The sequence below is a fragment of the Otolemur garnettii genome, unplaced genomic scaffold (assembly GCF_000181295.1).
Source record: "Otolemur garnettii isolate 467f Iridium unplaced genomic scaffold, OtoGar3 scaffold00011, whole genome shotgun sequence".
NCBI classification, from domain to species: domain Eukaryota; kingdom Metazoa; phylum Chordata; class Mammalia; order Primates; family Galagidae; genus Otolemur; species Otolemur garnettii.
Window position 1 is genome coordinate 23,522,040 of NW_003852406.1, and position 20,755 is coordinate 23,542,794.

The window sequence follows — 20,755 nt, forward strand, 5'->3', positions numbered from 1 at the left end:
ACAAAGGACCAAGCCTCTTTGCAGGGCAGAGATCAGCAAAGGGCCAAGCCTCTTTGTAAGGCAGGATCAGCAGCGGAGGTGTTACAGCTACAGCTCAAGTGTTACAACTCCTACAAAGAGCCAAGCCTCTTTGTAGAGCAGGATTAGCACTAGAAGTGCCGCAGCTCTTGCTTCTTCCTCTGGATGGTCTGCGATGGTCGGCTGAAGTCTTCTTCTTCTCTATCTTCCTTGAAGGTCTGCGACAATCTGCCCCCAGGCTCTCTGCTCAGGGCCTTATATAGGTGTAATAGCTTAGCTGTGATTGGTCCATAAAATGGACGATTCGAGCAGGATTGAAAATGGACCAATCAGGGATGGGCACCAGTTTTCCCTTGATTGACAGGTCCTCTAACGCTGCTCTACTGGAGCCTCTGGGGGAAGAAAGCTCCCTCGCTTGCCCCAACCTGCCGTTTTTTTTGCCGGCTGCTGCCACCAAAACAGAAGTGGCAGATCCCCCAGGCCCTGCTCGGCTGAGCTGGCTGGGGTGCCACTTTTCCGGTATCAGTAGCATCTTTAGTGGCCTCAGTTTAGTGTCTTTGGTGTCTGTTCTCTTTCACTTACCTGTGTTTTGGAGAACTTTCTCTGTCTGCATGTACACATCTTCCTTATTCTTTTAAACAGCTTTGTAATATTTCAGTATCATAAATGTCCCATAATGTAACTAGTTTCTTTTATTTATTTTTTTTTTTGCAGTTTTTGGACTGGGTTGGGTTGGAACCCACCACCTCTGGCATATGGGGCTGGCGCCCTATTCCTTTGAGCCACAGGTGCCGCCCTTAACTAGTTTCTTATTTCCTATGTAAGGATTGTGTTTCAGATTTAAAATTTCCAATCACAATGCAAGCATGCAGAACACAGTTTATCTTCCTATACCTAGATGTGGTTTGTGAGCTCCTGTTTCTCCTGCTCCAGAAAGGCTCTGCCCTTCCAGGACACAGATGCTCAGACATTGCATGTTAAGCATGATCAATTCAGGGTTTAAACTCAGTTTAGTCCAGACTCTCCTCCTCTCCTCCTCCCCGGGTATGTGACCTGGATCTCCCAAAGAGGGGCTTCTCAGCAGTCTTGGAAAGGGGAGTAAGCTGTCTGCTTTGCTTCCCTGGCCACCTTCCACCCTCGCTGGAAACTTCTGCCGAAATCTCTGTATGTGCTCTCCTGCCTCCTACTCCCACCCCTGCCACCAAGGGCTACAGTCTGTGTGTCCTCACCAGGACCACCAACTCTTAGGTGGGCCTTGGCACCTCTTCACCTTGCTCCTGTGTCCTGGTCAGGTGCTGTGTTGTACAAGGGCATCCCCACAAAATGTGCTGTGTATGTCCCCTCTGTCCTCAGGCCCCTAAATATATCTGTTTTTTTTTTTTTTTTTTTTTTTTTGCTTCCCATTCCACGCCACAGTGTCTGGCCTAATCTCTGATTACTGCCACTCAGTTCCTGTCTCATCTGCCTGCCAATCAAACTCTTAAAGTTGCATATGAATGACGGTGGGGGTCAGGGACTGACCCCACTGAAGGGTTTGTGTACACCTGTTTAAGCGGGATGCCAGAACATGGGAAAACAAACCATCAGTGGGATCAGTCCCTGCCCCCCACTGGCATGTGACTGTTCAGAAAGATCACCCCAAGGTCATAGCACTGTCTTCATAGTCTGTAGTGGAAGCTATACCCCTGGTCTCTGTGCCTCAGACTTTAGCTCTCACTGACAAAGCCTGTTTTTCAAATCTAAAGATTCCTTTCCTCTCCTTGTGTTAACCTTTGAGTCTTCCCTCTCTGGCACTGTGATCCTCGATGTCATTCTAGAACAAAGGTTTAACCGACAGTTAACTTCCACAGCACACTTAAATTATGCTGATCAAAAAAAAAAAAGAATAAAAAGAAGAATATACTTACTGTCCTTTGAAGTTTATTTGAAAATAATTTAACTGATGATCTTTAAACATTTTTGCGGCATATCTAAGATCCTTTCCTAGCACACCAATGTGCCGCTGCACATTGCTTGACAGTCACTGTTCTAGAAGAACTTTGGAGAAAAGAAGGTGTTGTTGAGAGAGAGACACACACTAGCTAGTTCCTCAAACTATTGTCCTCCGGTAATTTTGGGTGTTCTGAGTCTCTAGGGCTGCAGTGAGAATCCCTGAGCTCTTGTCTCTGTGTATTTCTGCAAACACTTGGAAACATAATCCCTAGATATAATTCCTACTGCCCAGTTTTTTTAGTGTCTGTAAAACATTTGGTATTATTAGTGGATTTTAGGAAAAAGCATTTCACTTGATAATTATTACAAATCACATCTTCCTCCTCACTGTTCCAGCTTGAAGTGCCAAGTGGAGATGCTTTATCTCCTCAATGCGAGCAGAAAGAGAAGAGGAACGTGCCTATTTTGGAGGCTGGCGTAAAGGCAGCATCCCTATGTCTGTGCGTGGGTGACACTTAGCCTCTTATTTCTCAGGCACACTGGCATGGTAAGAGTTTAGTTTTGATATGTAATAACAGGGCAAATTGCTGTAAAGGATCCCTTTAAATCACATGGATGTGATTTGCTAGGTGTAGTACTATTCAGTAGGGTCTTAGGTGTTCTCAGCAGAACCGAGTACAGGGACTGACATACACCCCTAACTCAGTCAGCTGTCTGACACGCAAGCATTCGTCTCACCAGTCTCCTTCCCGTCTTCCCTATGGAAGGACTTCTTTCTGCTTATATAGCAACTTGATTCAGGTACTTGGCTACAAGCAATGCCACCTGTCTTAAATGCTGCAAAACCTAGAACCTCCAAGGTCAAGTAGAACAAGAAGACTTTCCACATGAGCAGGGGCCGCTGGCCTCATCACACAGCTCCTTTCGCTGAGCCCACGTGCCCCTGGGGCTCTCGGCTCACTCCTGGGGTCCTTGCAGGCCTGCCCCAGTGGCTGCTGCTCTGTAGGATGCTATGGCCTGTGTGGGGTTCATGTTAGCACAGCTGAGAGAGGCTGGATCTCTCGCAGAGACTTGACTGAGCTCTCAGAGGACAGATGGAAATAAACATGGAGAGCACAAGATGTACAAAAGCCCAGCTTCTGCAGGGCAGGGTTCTCATCCTGCCCATTCCAGTCCATACTGGAAAAGAGGCGGGAAACCTTTCTCTAGCAACAGCTGCAGACAGCCCTGCCCGGTGGCTTCCCAGCTCTAGCAGGCATGCACAGAGCACCCTTGACCTCTTAATTCTTCACTCCTTTGAGAATAAAGGCTGAGTCCCAGCCCCTATTCGTTCCTCCTTTCTATTCCAAGGACCCGTTTCTTCTCTAGGTTTTGATACCAGGAATGCTCTCACAACAGATGACAATTTTGTTCCTGCTTAGCGGCCTTGTCCTCAGTACCACAGTAGTGTAGTGGTCTTTTTGTTTTTTTTAGACAGTCTTACTCTGTTACCCTAGGTAGAGTGCTGTGGCATCATAGCTCATAGAAACCTTAAACTCTTGGGCTCAAGTGATCCTCTTGCCTGAGTCTCCCAGGTAGCTGGGACTACGGGTGCCTGCCACAATGCCCAGCTAGTTTTTCTATTTTTAGTAGAGATAGGGTCTTGCTCTTACTCAGGCTTGTCTTGAACTCCTGAGCTCAAGCAGTCCACCTGCCTCAGCCTTCTAGAGTGCTAGGATTACAGGTATGAGCCACCATACCCAGCTCAGTCCTTTAATATAGTAAGAGAAGTTGAGCAAATGGATTAGTAGAGGGAGGAGATTTTTCTCCTTTTGCAGTAGTGGTTTGAGCCCTTCATTCATTTGTTATTTCCATTTTTCAGTGATCAATTATTGAGTAGCAATTATACGCTAGACATTGTATTAATAGTAGTTTATAGGGATGAGAAACAAATAAGACTATAGGGATATAAAACAAATAAGACATAGCCCCTTCTCTGAATGACCTTGCAGTCTAGTAAGCTAAAGCAGGCATGGAAATAAGCATGGTGCAGCTGTGACAATTACATGGGGTCCAATGGAAGGGCGAAAGAGAAGGGCACTCAGTCTGTGGGATGGAGAACGTCATTGAGAAGAACATCCTCTTCCATCTAAGTCCTGAAAGGTGACTAGGTGTTGTTTTAGGAAATGATGCTAGGGAAGGCAGCTGAGGAGGAGGATTTGGGTGGGCCATAGCAGGGAGAAGGACTGAGGCTGGCCTGTTGGAGGCTGCAGGGAGTGGGTGTGGAGTGGTCCATGCTGTGTCAGGCTGGCAGCAGGCACAGCAGGAGCCAGCTGGTGCAGGCTGGGGTGGTTATGCTGAGTTTGGCTCGAATGCAGAGGAAGAGCCAGCCAATTTCACGCATTGGTGGCACTTGGGAGGGAGACAGAGCAGCAGTTCTCACAGTGTGGCTCTCAGACCAACAGCATCAGCCTCACAGGGGAACTTGTTAGGAATGCAGATTCTCAGGCCCCACCCAGCTCTTCTGAATCAGACTCTTTGCAGATGGGGCTCAGTGGCCTGTTGTCACATATCTTCCAGGTGGTTCTGATGCTTGCTTGAGTTTAAGGACCATTGAGATGGAGAACAAGGGAGGAACTTGAGGGGGAACAGTTTTGTTGGGGAAAGATGATGAATCTTGGCCCGAATGTGTTGAGTTTAAAGCAGTATTTTTCAACCTTTTTTATTGCGTGTTACACTTGAATCTATAGTTAAACTTCCCCCACACATTTAAATTATGTTGATCAAAAAAGAGTTAAAATATATATATATACACACTATATATGTATACACACACACACACACACTTACTGTGCTTTGAACCTATTTATTTTTCTTCTTCTTTTTTTTCTTTGAGAAAGAGTCTCACTCTGTTGCCCTTGCTAGCATGCTGTGGCATCATAGCTCATAGCAACTTCAACTCTTGGGCTTCAGCAGTCTTCTTTCTTCAGCCTCCCAAGTAGCTGGGACTATAGGCACCCAACACCACCTTCAGCTATTTTTTTCTTCTTCTACTTTTAGTAGACATGGGTCTCCCTCTTGCTCAGACTGGTCTTGAACTCCTAAGCTCAAGCAATCCACCCATCTGAGTCTTCCAGAGCACTAGGAGGAAAGGAGCGAGCCACCACGCCCAGACTTGAACTTCTTTGGAAAATAATTTAATTAATGATCCTTAAAAATGTTCATGGCACACCTAAGATCCTCTCACAGCATACCAATGTGCCGTGGCACACCGGTTGAAAATCACTGGATGGCGATGTCTAGAAGGAGCTATCTCCCAAAGGCACAGTCTCAGAACCCACAGCCAGGCATCACCTAGGAGCTTGTACAAATGAAGAATCAGAGGCCTGCCCAGACCTACTGAATCAGAGCTATATTTTGATGACACTCCCAGGAGATTTGTGTGCTTATTGCAGGCTCTGCTCTAGAGGTGTGTGGGCTTGATGCTCAGGAGACGGGTCTTAGCAGGCAGGGGAAGTGTGGGAGTTGTCGTTTCCAGGAGATGACTGTAGATGACACATTCCAGGGTGAGTTGTGAAGAGGGAGATAGGCTGCAGGCTTTTTGCTTGGATCATCATCCTAAACCCTCAGCATTAGCATTGCAGAGATGCACAAGATCACACACACACAGAGACACCCACAGACCCTGGATGGCAGCCAGCCTATTGTAAAAAATGCTTTTTGCAGCCATTGTCTCAAGATGCAGCAATTTCCCCAGATATCATTGGATGAGCTGGGACTGGAAGCTGGCACCAGAACCCTTTAACTGTCCTCTGTCATTGGGCCAGGCCCTGGCGAAGGGGGCTTTGCATTCCCTTACGTTGTTGGGGCTGGACACGTGAACAAGTAGGAAAAAAAAATCACGTGGGATGCTCATTGGCTGCTCAGAGAAGTTGCTCAATAAAGGTTCATTAAATGTTATTAACACAAATGATGAAGAACACGTGATAAAAACTACTTTCGGATTCAAAAAATGCATTCCTGTCAGTAATCTCAGTATGATCTTTGCAACTTCCTTGTAAGTAGACAAGACGGAAATGACACATTTTTAAAAATAAGAGCTTTGTTGAGATATAATTTACATACCATAAAATCCAGCATCTTAAAGTGCTCTGCACACAGTCAGTCGTCTTAGTGTATTTACAACATCGGGCGACTATTACTACTACCTAATTGCAGAATGTTTCCATCACTTCAAAAAAGAAACCTCTTCCCTCCTCTCCCCAACCCCCGAAACCACTTTGTGTCAGAACAGATTTGCCTGTTCTATACATTTTTATGTAAATGGAATCGTAGGAGATGTGCCTGGCTTCTGTCCCCTAGAGTATTTCTGAGGTTCACTAGGTTCTAGTATATAGTATATATCAGCCCTCCATTCCTTTTATGGCTGAATAATAATCCACCCTATGGATATGCCGCGTTTTTGTTTATCTCTACATCAGCTGATAGGCATTTGGGTCGTGCTCTTCCTTGGGCTATTCACGGTGCTGCTCTAAGCATTCACGTACCAGTCTATGTAGAGACGTGTGCTTTCCTTTCTCTCAGGTAAATGTCGAGGACTGGAATTTCTGGTTCCTATGGTGACACCACTACATTTAGCTTTGTGAGGAGCTTCCAGATAGCTTTACCAAGTGATACGCCACTTCACATTCCCACCAGAAATGTGTGTGGGTTCCAGCTGATCATCCCCAACCTTACGATCATCGGTCCTTTCCATGATAGCCGTCTTAATGAATAAAAAATGGTTACATTATCATTTTATAGGTAAGAAAACTGAGGGTACTTTATTTGCCAAAGTTTGTAGAGCTTGTACAAGGCCAAGCTAAAACTTTTCTCTCTCTCTTTCTTTACACAAATCCTTGTACAATGTATTCTTTTTGCAAAGCATTGAGTATTTTGCTTTTATTGTCATTTAATCTTTATGAGTATGTTTAAGGAAGGTACTATTATCATCTTTATTTATTATATAAATGAATTCAGAGCCGAGACTGGGCTCCTAATGGGGCCGGAGAGGCCTGTAGGGTGCAGCATTTCAGGAGATAATACCTTAAATTTCCCACCAGCATCACCCAGATGGTATCTCCTTAAATACTGAATCCTCGGTGCTTCACTGGCCCTGCTTCATGAAAAGATTGAGTAACCTACTCAAAGTTTCCAAGCCAGCAAATGGCAGAACTGGAATTCAAACCCAGGAAACCTGGCTTCCGGGTCCATGTGACGAATCTCTAACCTATGTGACTCCCACACCTCTGATCTGCAAACTGTTTTTTCTAGTTTCTTTGTCAACACATAACTGTTAGAAATTAGCCAGAGCTTTGACTGGTGGAGCCACCCAAAGTAAAAGCCCAGAGATGGGTTCTGGGGAGACCAAGGAGAACTATTCAACAGCTCCCCAGTCAGCCACTCCACTGAATGTTCTCCTACAAGGGTTAACTGGCCACACAGATCTCCTCAATCACATGTGTACTTATTATCACAATTCTGCACAAATCTGCCCAGCTCCATGGAGGTCCTCCCTGCAAGTGGCCAGATGGACTCTGTCCTGGTGGGGAAGAGGCTATTCAGAACTGTCAGGTTTATAACTCTTACAACACTATAAAGAAAACAAAAGTTTTCCTGGCCAAGTGGGAATGAATCTGCTTCTTATCCAAATGTTCTGAGTCAAATACTCAGAAACCGGATCTCTCATAACACACCCTAATGCGTTGCTCATTCTCTTTAGTTTATCAGAATCCACTGCCCACTGGCTTTCACGTCACCGTCTCTCCGATGATGTCGCTGTTTCAGTGGGTTTGGAATGGTTTTCTGATTTAGGCAGAGTTCGAAAATGAGTTTGTGCTTGTATACGTTACCCCCTCAGGGGTGATGGGCAGCCTTTGGGGAGATGCTTACACAAGTCGTCAGCAAAGAGCCGGTTCTTCCTCTGCTCCCCAAGAGAAAGCGGGAGGCAGTAGTCTTGGTTCATCTATGTTGGTTTAGCCACAGCAGAACAGCTTGCCCCAGGCCAGCAGATCTTCTGTGTACACCACAAACTTGGAGGTTTATGTTTACATGTACAACTACCTTGAGGAAAGGTACTGTTATAGGTATTGTCTTATTTATAAATGAATATAAGACCTGGACTTCTATCTTTCTCCATTCAAAATGGTAATTTGAGCTGTTGATTTTGTCTGGAATTTCAGTTTCTTTTTCTTCCCTTCCCTTCCCTACCCTCTCCTTCCCTTCCTTTCCGTTTTTTCTTTTCTTTTCTTTTCTTTTCTTTTCTTTTTTTTTTTTTTTTTTTGAGACAGAGTCTCACTCTGTTGTCCTGGGTAAAGTGCTGTGGTGTCATCATAGCTTACAACAACCTTAAACTTTTGGGCTTGAATAGTCCTTTTGCCTTAGCCTCCGAAGTAGCTATGACTATAGGCACCTGCCACAATGCCTGATTAGTTTTTCTATTTTTAGTAAGAGATGGGTCTCACTCTTGCTCAGGCTAGTCTTGAACTCCTAAGCTCAAGCAGTCCGCCCACCTTGGCCTCCCAGAGTGCTAGGATTACAGGAGTAAGCCATGGTGCCCAGCCTGGAATTTCAGTTTTATCCTGTGATTCTGTTTCTCAAGGCTGTGAGTCTTTGGACCAGCAGCACTGGCATCTCCTGGAAACTTGCTGGAAATACAGACTCTCAGGCCTCAGCCTAGACCCCCAGAACCAGACTCTGTAGCCTGATAAGCTCCCAGGCGGTTCCTGCACATGCAAGTTTGAGAAGAGTTTCTCCACAAGTCTTCATTCTCTGTTACCTTCAGCAAGGGCCTCCTCCCAGTACTTACTTTGAGACTAGAGCTTTTGGTCGCCTTTCAGATATTAAACACACACACACACACACACAAATTCTTTCCCTTGCCTTTGTATGATGTCATTCATTTTACCTGGCCTGCCACAAGAAAGAAAAAGGCCCATTACGTCCAAGTTATATATATTTAAGACTAACTTCTTAATTGCATCTCTTAAAGCCCCCATCATTAACAGAGTCCCAAGTGTTGCCAAGATTAATTGAGAAATGCCTAAAGGCAAAATAAGCAGTGCACTGTGGTTTAATTCGAGACCCTCTCAGCTTAAGAACGAAGGTGCAATTAATGATAAAGATGTTAATCATTAGTTGCGGTCTGTTAAATTTTATATTCAGTGATTATGTAGAGTGAAGAAAGAATTTTCTCATGAGGGCAGAAATCAATGTTTCACCTTGATTGCTATTTTAATGTGCTTATTTTAATGGGACTGTCCTGTAGAAACCCTTGGGCACATTTCCAATTTTACATAAATGTAGATTTAATTATTATGGAAGCATATAATTTTAGAGTTGGAGCGACCTTGGCGGTCATTTAATCCAGTTCAGCCATTTTACAAATAGTAAGAGTTAGTTGACTTACTTAAGTCCTTCCACAGAGATTTGGAACCTGTGCTTCTCAGCTCTCAGACCAGTGAAGGTGAAACCTTTTCAAGATCCCTCTTGATAGAAGTGTTTTCTCTTGCCTCAGAATTTTTTGAAGCACTATTTTAAAAATACTTCCTCGAAGGCCCTTAACCCAGCCCGTATTGTGTTCTAGTTGCTTCCAGGTGCCGGGTTGGGGTCTTGGGAACATTGTCTGATTTATCTGTATTTCTTCACCATTCCTAGCTCTGTATTTTGCAGACACAGTTGCATAATTTATATGCAATAGTGTTCTGGAGCTGGTTTTCACCTGTGCGCTGGAACTGATGGTGTCTTCACATTGGTAGCTTGAAACTGGACATGGTGGGAGTATTTACACCATAGTGGCTCAGTGAGTAGGGCGCCAGCTCCATATACCAAGGGTGGTGGGTTCAAACCTGGCCCCGGCTAAATTGCAACAAGAAAATAGCTGGGCATTGTGGCGGGCGCCTGTAGTCCCAGCTTCTCGGGAGGCTGATGCAAGAGAATCCCTTAAGCCCAGGAGTTGGAGGTTGCTGTGAGCTGTGTGACGACGTGGCACTCTGGCACTCTACCAAGGGCAACAAAGTGAGACTCTGTCTCTACAAAAAAAAAAAAAAGAAATGGGAAAATGCTACAAATTAGGGATCCTGCCCGCCTTGGAAGCCCAGTTAAACATTTACCAGCATACTACTGTTTATGTCATTTTTATAACGTCTTACAAGGCAGTGGGTCTTTCTATAATATAAAGGTCTATCCAGTGTGAAGATGACCATTTAGCGGGTTGGCTCAAGGGTGATGGAGTAATCAATTGGTCAGGGCCCTCTGAACTTTTCAGGATTATGGTTAGTATAAGTCAGGCAGTAGGACTACAGGATTTGATTACTCAGCTAATTTTCACTTACCTAGAAAAGCTCTTTGCGTACAAATCACAGTGGAAACAGGGTCTGAGAATATCAGGCACAGTTGAGTGAGAAAAAGTATATTATAAGAGAAAGTGAACAGGAAAGTTACTACCCCTGAAATTGTGACCATGTCTTTATACTTCCCAAAAAACCTTCAGTGGCTCCCTATGACCTACAAAAATGCCCAGACTCCTTGCATAGAAGTCATGCGCTAACCATAGCTTACTTCTGACCTCATTTCCAACCGCTCATGTCATCCTCTGCTCATCCTCTGTTGATTGCCACCTTTATTAGATTTGCCAGCCTCTGTGGAGCCTCTGTTCCAGCCTCTGCAAAGTTCCCTTCTTAGGAAATGCCCTTTCTTTACCTTCTGAGCCAGCAGAGGCTCCCTCGCAAGCTTTCATTTCTCACCCGGTCCCCTCTTCCATGTACGAGATGCTTCTCAGTTAGCATGAAAACTTGTATGATTCTGTTCATCTCCTCTCTTGTGTATCTCTCTGTAGGAGTAGGACCCGAGGTCCCATCGGCCCTGGCAAGTATGGCTATGGTAAGGCCCCATATATCTTACCACTGCAGACGGATGCTGCACATACACCACAGAGGCTTCGGAGACAGAAGCCCTTATCCCGGCATTCCAGGTCCCAGGGGGAGTCTGCTTCTAGAAGCTACAGCCCACCAGCCCACCAGGTCCCCCAACATGGGCCTTTGTACCAAAGTGGCAGTGGCCCCCATTCTGGACTGCAGACCTCTGAGGCCTCCGTCTACAAGCTGCCTTTGACTCATGACCAAGGCTTCCCTGCAGCATCAAGTCTCTTCCACAACCCGGAAACAAGCAAAAGCCATGGTATGGGGGCCCAGAGGGCAGCTCACAGCTTCTCCCAGCCTGCCCAGTCTACAGCAATCTCCTGCATCGGGGCCTATCGGCAGTACAAGCTGTGCAACACCAATGTGAGTACCCTCTTCCCAGCTCTGACCTCGAGACACCCGCCACTCTGTGCTCTCTCCTGGTACTGAGCACATATCCCAGTGCACCAGTTTTCTTACTTACCTCCTTAACCTTCTGAGTTTGCCATTTGATTTTACAGTTACAAAGAGAGGTTAAATGATTTGCTGATGATTCCCCAAATTGTCACAGGGACAGCGAGGGGGTGTTTTTTAAAACCACATCAAGATACCTTTTTATCTTCCTTCCTTCTCTTTTCTCTCTGTGTATTCTCCCCATATACTTTTCTTTTTCATAAGGTTATTCCCATAGTGACCTATGCATAGCTTCTTGAATCCCTTCCTGACCATCACTTGTAGTAATTAGCTAGTGCTGCCTAACAGACGGCCCCCAAATTCTCAGCGACCTACACCAACATTGTTTAGTCCTCACTCACATGTAATATTTATTCTGTGGGTGGGGTACAGTTTGATTTTGAGCAATTGGTGGTGGTGCCAACGTGGTGGATTTGGGGGAGGTACCATCCAGTAAGTTTCCTGGGCACTCTCTGCTATTCTGGGCATAAACACTTCAGGTGCTATAGCATGAAGAAGTCTGATCATGAAGTTGTGAAGAGTCTTCTCCTTTTAGGGGAGGAGCTGGGGTGGCTGGGGTGATAGATGGCACTCGGAAGCCTCTGGGCAGCATTTGGTCACCAACTGGTATGGAAGTAGTTTGATATTTTAGGAACCTGCATTGCTGTCCTGCTGCATATGGGCTGGATCACCACTTTGGATATTGGTTCTGTAAATACTTATTGATTTCATCTGAATGCATTTTAATAAAATCTACCATGATTAGAAACTCACAATAAGCCAAGCCCTCTGCTGAGCACTTTTCTTATTTATCCCACTTAACCCTCTCCTTAACCTCGTGAGTTTGCTATTCTTTCCATTTTACGGTTTCAAGGAGAGGTCAGATAACTTGCTGAATGAGTAGTAGGGCAAATTATCAATGTAAACTATATAAGGTGACCAAATGTGTTTCTTAAAATATCAGTTTAAAAATAGTGTATAAAGGAGAAAAGGAATGAGAGAATGTTAAGAGGTTAAATTTCCGATTTGCTGTATTTTTCATTAACAATTTAATTTGCCTTAACACTCTGTTACTGGATAACAGGGCAGCTGTTATATGTTAGCTTCAATTTCCTCATTAAAAATATATTTCCTGCTATGGAGTCCATAGAAATGACTTAATTTGTGATCTTAATAATTTCACCGAATGCCTGGATTGCTCTTTAGCTTGTTCTTCCACTGACAGACTTCAGGAATCATTAATTTTTATAAAGCAGTAATTTCTCTGTAGCCATTACTAATCAATCCACCAACAAGTCTTCACCGAGCATCATTGCTTGTCTTGTAATTGACCAAGTGTCATGGAAGATAAAAGAGAAAAATCATATTTTCTACCTCATTGAGTTGTAACGAGGGCCAAATGAGGTGACGTTAAACCATGCTTTGTAAATCAAGAACTAAGACATTACTTATGCTCCTAATCAGACATGATCCTTGTTCCTGAATGTCCAATTGCTGTTCTTTGAGGATAATATGAATTCATCTGTGAAGTAGAACACATTCTTCATGGACTAGTATATCTCTTAATTTTGAAGACCAACTAAACTGTCAAGGGAAAAAAGAGAAGGCATTTGGCATCTACCCGGAGCTGAGATCTGCTTAGCATTTTTTCATTTAATTTACATTTTTAAAGCATCCACTTTTTTTTGCCAGACCTATGCTGGCAGGGGGTTGTTCTCCCATGTAGAAGCTGTGGCTTCCCTGGGTGTTGGGGTAAGTGCACCACAGAGAAGAATGAATTGCAGAGAATCTTAGAAAATTCTTGTGAGAATAGACATTCAAAATGTCTTCTGGCATTTGGAAGGAGGCAAAACAAAGCCTGCAACCCAGGCCAGGGGAAGTAAATGTTGACACAAGATTATATTGGGTGTTTTTGGTTTTGTTTTGTTTGTTTTTTTTGAGAGAGAGTCTCACTCTGTTGCCCTGGGTAGAGTGCTATGGCATCATAGCTCACAGCAACCTTAAACTCCTGGGCTTGAGCAATCTTCCTGCCTCAGCCTCTGAAGTAGATGGGACCTCAGGTGCCCACCATAACACCTGGCTAGGTTTTTTTTGTTTTTTGTTTTCCATTTTTGGTAGTGATGAGGTCTCTCTCTTGCTCAGGCTGGTCTCGAACTCCTGAGCTCAAGTGATCTACCAGCCTGGGCCTCCAAGAGTGCTGGGATTACCTCCCCGGCCAGGACTGTACAGGTTTAATTCCCTTCTCCTCACTGTGATGTTCTGCACGGTGCCCTTGCAGTGCTCCCTACCGCCCCCAGTCCTCATACGCACCCTTACCGAGAGACGTCATTCCTTAGACATCAGATGGCATTCCACGTTGCACATCTTCTTTTTATAAGCTCAGGACTTCTTGTGGGTTGGGTCATATCCCAGGATCTCTTTGAAACTCCCTCTGTCAGGAGTCCCCAAGGCCACTCTTAGGTTTGATGACTCCCTAGGAGGACTCACAAGACTCAGCACATAGTTGCACTCACAGTTATGATTTATTATAGCAAAAGGATTCAATAAATACAGCAAAATTAGCAAAGGGAAAGACACATGGAGCCAAGTCTGCAGGAAACCAGGCAGACGCTCCCAAGAGTCCCCTCCTAATGGAGTCACATAATGGTACTTAATTTCTCCAGTGATGAATTGTTACGATACTTGTGAAATGGTGTCCACCAGGAATGTCTTCCTTGTGCCCAAGGTTTTTATTGAGGGCTGGTCACATAGGCACCTCTGCCCGCACATTCCAGAATTCCAGACTCCCAAAAGGAAAGCAGATGTTCAGCACAAACTATATTTAGGCATAGTAAGCCACTCTTATTATTTAGAAAGGGATGGGAATCCTCTGCAAATCCAAGTTCCTGGATATCAGCCACAGACCAAACTTGCCTATAGGGGTTTCTAAGGAGAGCGGTCTCAGTTCTGCCCCCACACGCACCCATCTACTGCACCATCCCAGCCTGGTGTCCGTGACCTCATGCACACCATTTGCCTATTGTCCCCAATGTTCAACGTAAAGAAGTGACAGGAATTACAGGAATATTCCTACTCAAAGAGGAAAAAAGGTATAGGACAATATTGTGAAAAACCTTACTAACCTACTAATCTAAGGCACTTCAGGTTATCATTTGTGTCTCCTCCAAAGATTAAGACATATTGCAGGCATCCAGAGATCTCTCCCATTTATATTTGGGGAGAAGAACAAGGAAGGAATAAAGGCCAGAGCAGGTGGGCAATACCTGACTTCAGAACTTCATCCCTTATTAAACTAAGTGCTTGGTGTATCCCACCCCAGTTTTGATGGCTTCCTAAGGCTACTGCAGCAGTCGAGGGCTCAGTTCTGAGATGTAGGATAGTGAAGTGAATATGAAGAGTGGTCTGAAATCGGGGCAGGTGTTCTTTTCAGGCTTACAAAGCTTGGAGGAGGGTCTTATCACTGGCCGTGGCCCCACCCTCAACCCCTTAGTGGTCCAGTGGGGAGGAAGCGCCCCCACGCAGCTGCTGTCATGGTGCCAAGTGGGAGCACTTTAAGAGGGGGAAGAACTCCAAGCACAGGGGCAATTAGTTCAGGAGGACTCCATGAGGAGGGGAACTGTCAAGTGAGGCTTTCAAGGATGGCCAGAGAAGAGAAAAGAGCATTTGGGAGCAAAAGAAGCAGCTTAGCCAACAACAAGAAGGCAGGATGCGTCTGAATCTCAGGTGCTGTGATGCCTGCTGGGTGGTGGGAACCTGCCTGCCTTCCCCTCCTCTTCAGCTGTCCGCTTTAAATAATCACAGTCTTACGGTTGTTGGGGGGCCTAACACAGCCACACACAAACCTTTCCCCCTCCTTCTCCTTCTCTCCTTCTAAAACAAAGACACAAAGGCCCCAGCCCCAGAAGTTCGTGTCAAAAGACTCTAACCTGACAGGCGACCTGTGGAAAGCGCCTGCCCCTTACCACCCCATATAAAAGGGTTCTCTAACTGCTCCCTGGGCTTGGACACCATCTTTGCACGCCCAGGAGGGTCACCCTAATCTGCCCTGAACATCTCTCCGGTCTTGTCTCTGTGTATCATTGTTTATACTTTTCAATGGGGAATCTGACATCTCAAAATGCTGAAATGCCACATGGGCCTTGTTTGACCTTCAATTATGAGATAAATGAGTGAGAAACTCATTTCTGTACACAGTGAAATGTCAGAAAGCAACCCTGATCAACTGGTTTAATTGAACATTGGGCCTGCAGGTAGCATGGAATGGTGAGTGACGTGGACTTGGGTTTAGGAGGGAAACTTGGTTGGAATGCAAACTCGACTGGGGAACTTTCCTTGGACAAGTCACTTAACTTTCTAGGGACTGTCCATAAAATGGGGAAAATAACAATCCAAATTCCTTAGGGTTGATGCAAGGTTCAGACAAGATCAGGTACATGAGAAGATGGCATGATGCCAACACATTGTTGGTAAGTAAATAGAACCTGGATGAGGGAATGTGAGTTACACACCTGTAGAGAACAATGGAGTAAGGTCTCCCCATATCTGAATAGCTTCCATGTTCTAAGTAGAAACTTATAAAACTTGTGTAGAAATAGCCAGACTTGTTCAGAGTCCACTTTTGTTCTCTACATTAGTTGTGATTGGAGAGTCCTTTCCCGTAGCCCAGTGATAAACCAAGATTGCTAAGAGACCCAACATTTCAGCTGTGATGTAGTTTCAGTGTAATCACCCTTGGGGTCATGGTTTTAATGTGAAGAAAGTGAAACTGTAGATAACCAGCTTTGTGTCAATGAATTCTTTGCACCTTTGATGTTCTTGTTTAATGTTAAGCCTTACCTTATGGTATCATCTGGGAATTTTAAGCATTCTGGCATGTCCTCAAGATTGCTCAGATCATATAAGATGTCTTCTGTGAAATACTCCAAAATCAATAAAGCACTAATGATCTCTGAATGCACACTGTAATGGTAAGGGTTTTTTTTTTTTCTTGCCTACAATGCATACAAGAAGTTAAGGTGACACACTCCAGTATAGGTAGAGAATCTATGTTTTTTTGAGTGGATGTCAATCTCAGAAGCCTGTTAGCCTGTATGTGGTAACAGACAGGTGGTCTGTATGTGGTAGAGGCAAGACTCCCTCTGATCCCAAGTCTATCCAACACTCCCTCCTTGGAGTCCAGGAGTACAGCATTAGCACAAATTGAGCGGGGTCAGCTTTGTGTCAGGGATACTGAGATTAGCACAAGCTTTTGCCCTATGTGGCTTGGAGTCCAGTGAGAAAGACAGACTCGTAAATAGGTAATAACAGGGCAGATCATCCATGCCACCCCACACACTACATTAGGCACTTGGACATCATCAGATGGGAGAAATTAACCTGCCTTGGGTGGAGTTGGTGAAGATGCCCCAGAGAAGTGCAGCTCCAGGGGAGGGGAGGGTTTTATAGGAAGAGGAAGCACTGCAGATTTCAGAGTTCCTCTGTACTCCTTCTCCTGTGAGGGCTGAGGAACAAAAAGGGGACACTTGGGAAATCTTGGTGCATCAGATTTGTTTCCAGTGAGCTAGGGCTCCACCTGCAAGTGTGTCTTTAACAGTGAAGGGGAGTACGGGGAGGCAGCCAGGATTTATCTGCCGCCCTGCGCTTTCTCAGCTGAGGCTGAAGGTAACAGGTACTGAAGGAATTGAATAAATAGTTCCGCTGCTTCTTTGTGGAAGTTCACTGAAGCCCAGTACTTTAGAGCTTGAGGTTTTAATAGGGATAAAACGGGGAGGAGAAACCACACCTCACTTCTTCTGGTTCTCGAAGGGATGCAGTTATAAAAATACTTTTCTACTAGCTCTTTCTGAGGTTTCTGTTACTATTTGCCAAACACATTAACTGACTGAGACACTGTATGCCCTTTGACCTGGAGGCCTAGGTGTCTCTCTCTCTGAAATTAGCACCTTCTCCCTGGACAGGAGGAGATCGACTGACACTCTGACCTTTTCTGGAGCAGGGAGGCCGTAGTGAGTCACCTGGTACAAGGCAGGAACACGGTTATGAGTTTTTATGGGCTTTGCTGCCAAAGGAGGCGTGATCCCGAGTTTAGACTGCGTGCACTTGACATTAGGAGGGGAAAACCCCTGGGGCTAGAAGCAGCTTTTAGCAAATGCAGATGTGATGAGTTCTGGTATCAGTGACTCTCCAGTCAATTTCCCCGGGGGTAGAACTGGCCTCTGACCATGGATATATCCATCTGGGGTTTTTTTCTGCCTAAAGTAAGTGAAAATAAAGGGAAGATGCTGGACTCATCTCAAATGTAGCTAAGCGTGCGCTCTGCAGGCAGATTCTAATTCTACCCCATTAGTCTGATACTGAATAAAAGAGCTAACAGCTTTCAACTTCCTGACTGCAGTTTTAAGGAGAAACCTAGTAAACGGGCTGGGGAAGAATTGAATGAAAATCTTGTGAAATGTACAGGTTGCCGGGAACCAGGGTGCCAGTTACTGGGTTACTGGCTGGGAAGCCATCTGACTGGGGGGCTCAACTTAAGTTTCTTTTATCCTGAGCTTATCACCAAACTCCTTATGTGGGAAGCGTGTACTAGTGTCAATGCTTTCTTCTGGCATTCTGCTTTCCACATTCTCAGACCACTTGGAATTTCCATAGAAAGTTTTATTGAATTTTATGTATCAGTCACACACACATATATAACTGTTCACCACTGTCATTTTTCATGATTATAAAATGCTGTACAAACAAAGAGTGAGAAACAGCACAGTGGTCGAGACAGGTGTGTCCTGGCCCCCCTCTCCCAAGATGTAATCAGAGTCGGTCACTTTGAACTTTCAGTTCTTACGATCATTCTCTCTGTTACTCTAATGACTTACTGACACCTCTGCTTCCCAATACACCAACTGCACATTTTGTCCACCAATCCTCATTCTCAGAGGTGAAGAAATGACCCCCTCTCCTCCCACTCCGCTCATCTCTGCTGGCCCCATTTTTACTTTCACTTATATTTTTGGCTATCTGTAGGGCATCAACAATTTTTATTTTCTTGGGTGGTGCCTGTGGCTCAAGGAATAGGGCGCCAGCCCCATACACCACAGGTGGCGGGTTCTAACCTGGCTCCAGCCAAAAACTGCAAAAAAAAAAAATTATTTTCTTGATTTATCAACATAAGGAAGAATCAATTAAATCCTTTGTTTTGCAAGATTAGAAATTAGTGTCTGAATCACTTACTAAATTCTTTCCATTGCATTATATGTTTGTGTTTATGTATTTTTCTCATCTTGGCCTGTAAAGTCACTGTAAGAAGCTATTATGACAGAGTCTTCTCTGCGTCTCCTTAGTCATGACCCCTGACACAGAAGGGACCCAATGAATATTTGTCTTTGAATGGCAATTTCACACCCTCTCCTAGGAAGGGGGGGGAAAAGTCTTATTTATGCTTCTTAGGAGAATAACAGTTTATAATGTTAATAACATGACATTTTGCCATATACTTCTGGATAGGTTGTAAAAAAAAGGCATTTTTTTGGACCTTCTTATAGGCAAACAGATATATAAATAATCTAAAGAGGCAGAAATAAATAAGCACTCCTGGGATAGGCCCAGATTTGTATGGATCCAGAATACTTAAAAATACATCTTGCAGAGTGAATAGGTTTATTCATATTAACGTCCTTTGGGACTTCGATGTATGCATTGACTGAGAAGAAAACACTTTGCTCTAGGAGAACATCATGAACTTCCTGTGGGTGAAAAAAAGGTGCTTGAGATTTTTAAAAAAACCTTGGGTTTTTGCTTTTTTGTTTTTTAAGCCCAAAGTCTTGCCCCAACTCTTTGAACAAACCAATTCAACTGACTGGCGAATTGCTGGAAGGGGTGGAGGCGGCAAGAGTTTTTTGTAAGGTTGAGTTTGTTCTGTGTGTTTGAAGAAAGGAGAGATATTAAACATATTTGAAAAATGTGCGGGATAACTTGAAAGAAAGTTTGGCCCGTGGTTATATTACTCTATAGCTAGAAAACAGGCTGTTTTCCAGCTGAGAGGAGAAAGGAAAGAAGGGAGTTTTTGCTCAGGACACCTACCTTCCAGGCACTTACGGCTTCTCGAACTCCTGGATTCATCTCTGGTGTCTTCAATTCAGCTAACATTTATTGAGCGTTACTGCCAGCCGGGAGATTTTAAAGTGTAAGTTAATTTGATCCTCACAAAATTCCCTGGGGATCAAAGGCTGGGAGGTGGTGCAGGGCTTGTTATGCAGATGTGGTAGTTTAGACTTTGAGAAGCTAAATGTTTTGCTCAAGGTCACACAACCACTTTCTTCTGGCAGTGCAGGAATATTTTCTAGATTTCCTTTTTTTTTTTTTTTTTGTAGATTTCATCACTGTGGTGATGTTAAATACATCATACAGTTGCTATGGTAGCTGGTCTATTGATTGAATCCAGAGCAATGCAGAGGATAAAAAAATGCACATCTGACCCAGGCAGACTTCAAGGTCATGTTCCTTGGTGCTGCCTTCCTGGGTGATGATGCTCTTTGTCTGGGGAGAAATAATTAATTACAAAAAGGTAAGTGTGTGATTACTGATGGTGGCCTCCTGAGTTATGAAGTTTGGTACAGACAGTTGTCATTTCAGATTAACCAGGGTCATGAGAAACGTAGCTGGAGTTTCCATAATATTCTTTGTGACTCATAGCAACCCCAGGCAATTGTCTAGATGGAACTTTGGATAGGGCGTGTATCCTGTATTTCTTTATAAGGATTCAGCTCATCATATTAAAGTACGTCTTTATTTCTCTTCCCTTGACAGTCCAGTGGAAAAATTCCTCCCTCTTTTGGATGGAAGGGAGTCATTTGAAGGGAGGTTATCTCCCTAGGGCATTATTTGGCTGTAAAGGCCTTTGTTGGTCCCATCTTGAATGAGCCTAATCTCTGTCCACGTGGTTTCCCCCCAGTTTTCTGGCCTGAAGATAACAAGAATTAGTGCCCATGAAAAGAACCAGCTGTCTGCAGGAAACCTGCCCCCAGGATCAATTCACAGTCCGATATAGAGTTGATTCCTGATAAGGCAAGGTGACTCAGTCCATGACATCAGGAAAACAACCAATTTAAAATATAACAAATGTGGAGGGGTTTGTAACCTGGAAGTTTCAACCTCAGAGAGTCTGTTAAAATGAGAGGAGATCCCATACTGATAATAGTATGACAAGTACAAACAGATGTAATCTATAAAAGAAACATGAAACAGGATTTCCCAGACCCCGCTCGGTTTTCATCCTCACTCCACAGCTCCCTGCTCCATTTCAGCGGAGTCCAGCCACTTCTCTAGGCTTCAGAGGCTGCACAGTGCCTGGCTTCAAAGCCCGGCTTTACTGACTACTAGCCTGTGACCGTGGACAGCTCATTCAACTTTTTGTTGCCTTGGTTTCTTAATCTGCAAAATGGGTA

At 44.4% G+C, this 20,755-nt stretch overlaps 1 protein-coding gene across 1 annotated transcript in view; it reads left to right on the forward strand.

Moving 5' to 3' along the window:
* THSD4 (thrombospondin type 1 domain containing 4) overlaps positions 1-20,755 on the forward strand; it is a 590,530-nt gene that overhangs the window by 88,497 nt on the left and 481,278 nt on the right. Inside the window, exon 4 of the mRNA XM_012801851.2 lies at positions 10,805-11,249. Coding sequence (XP_012657305.1) covers positions 10,805-11,249 — 445 coding nt within the window. The remainder of the gene's footprint in view (positions 1-10,804; positions 11,250-20,755) is intronic.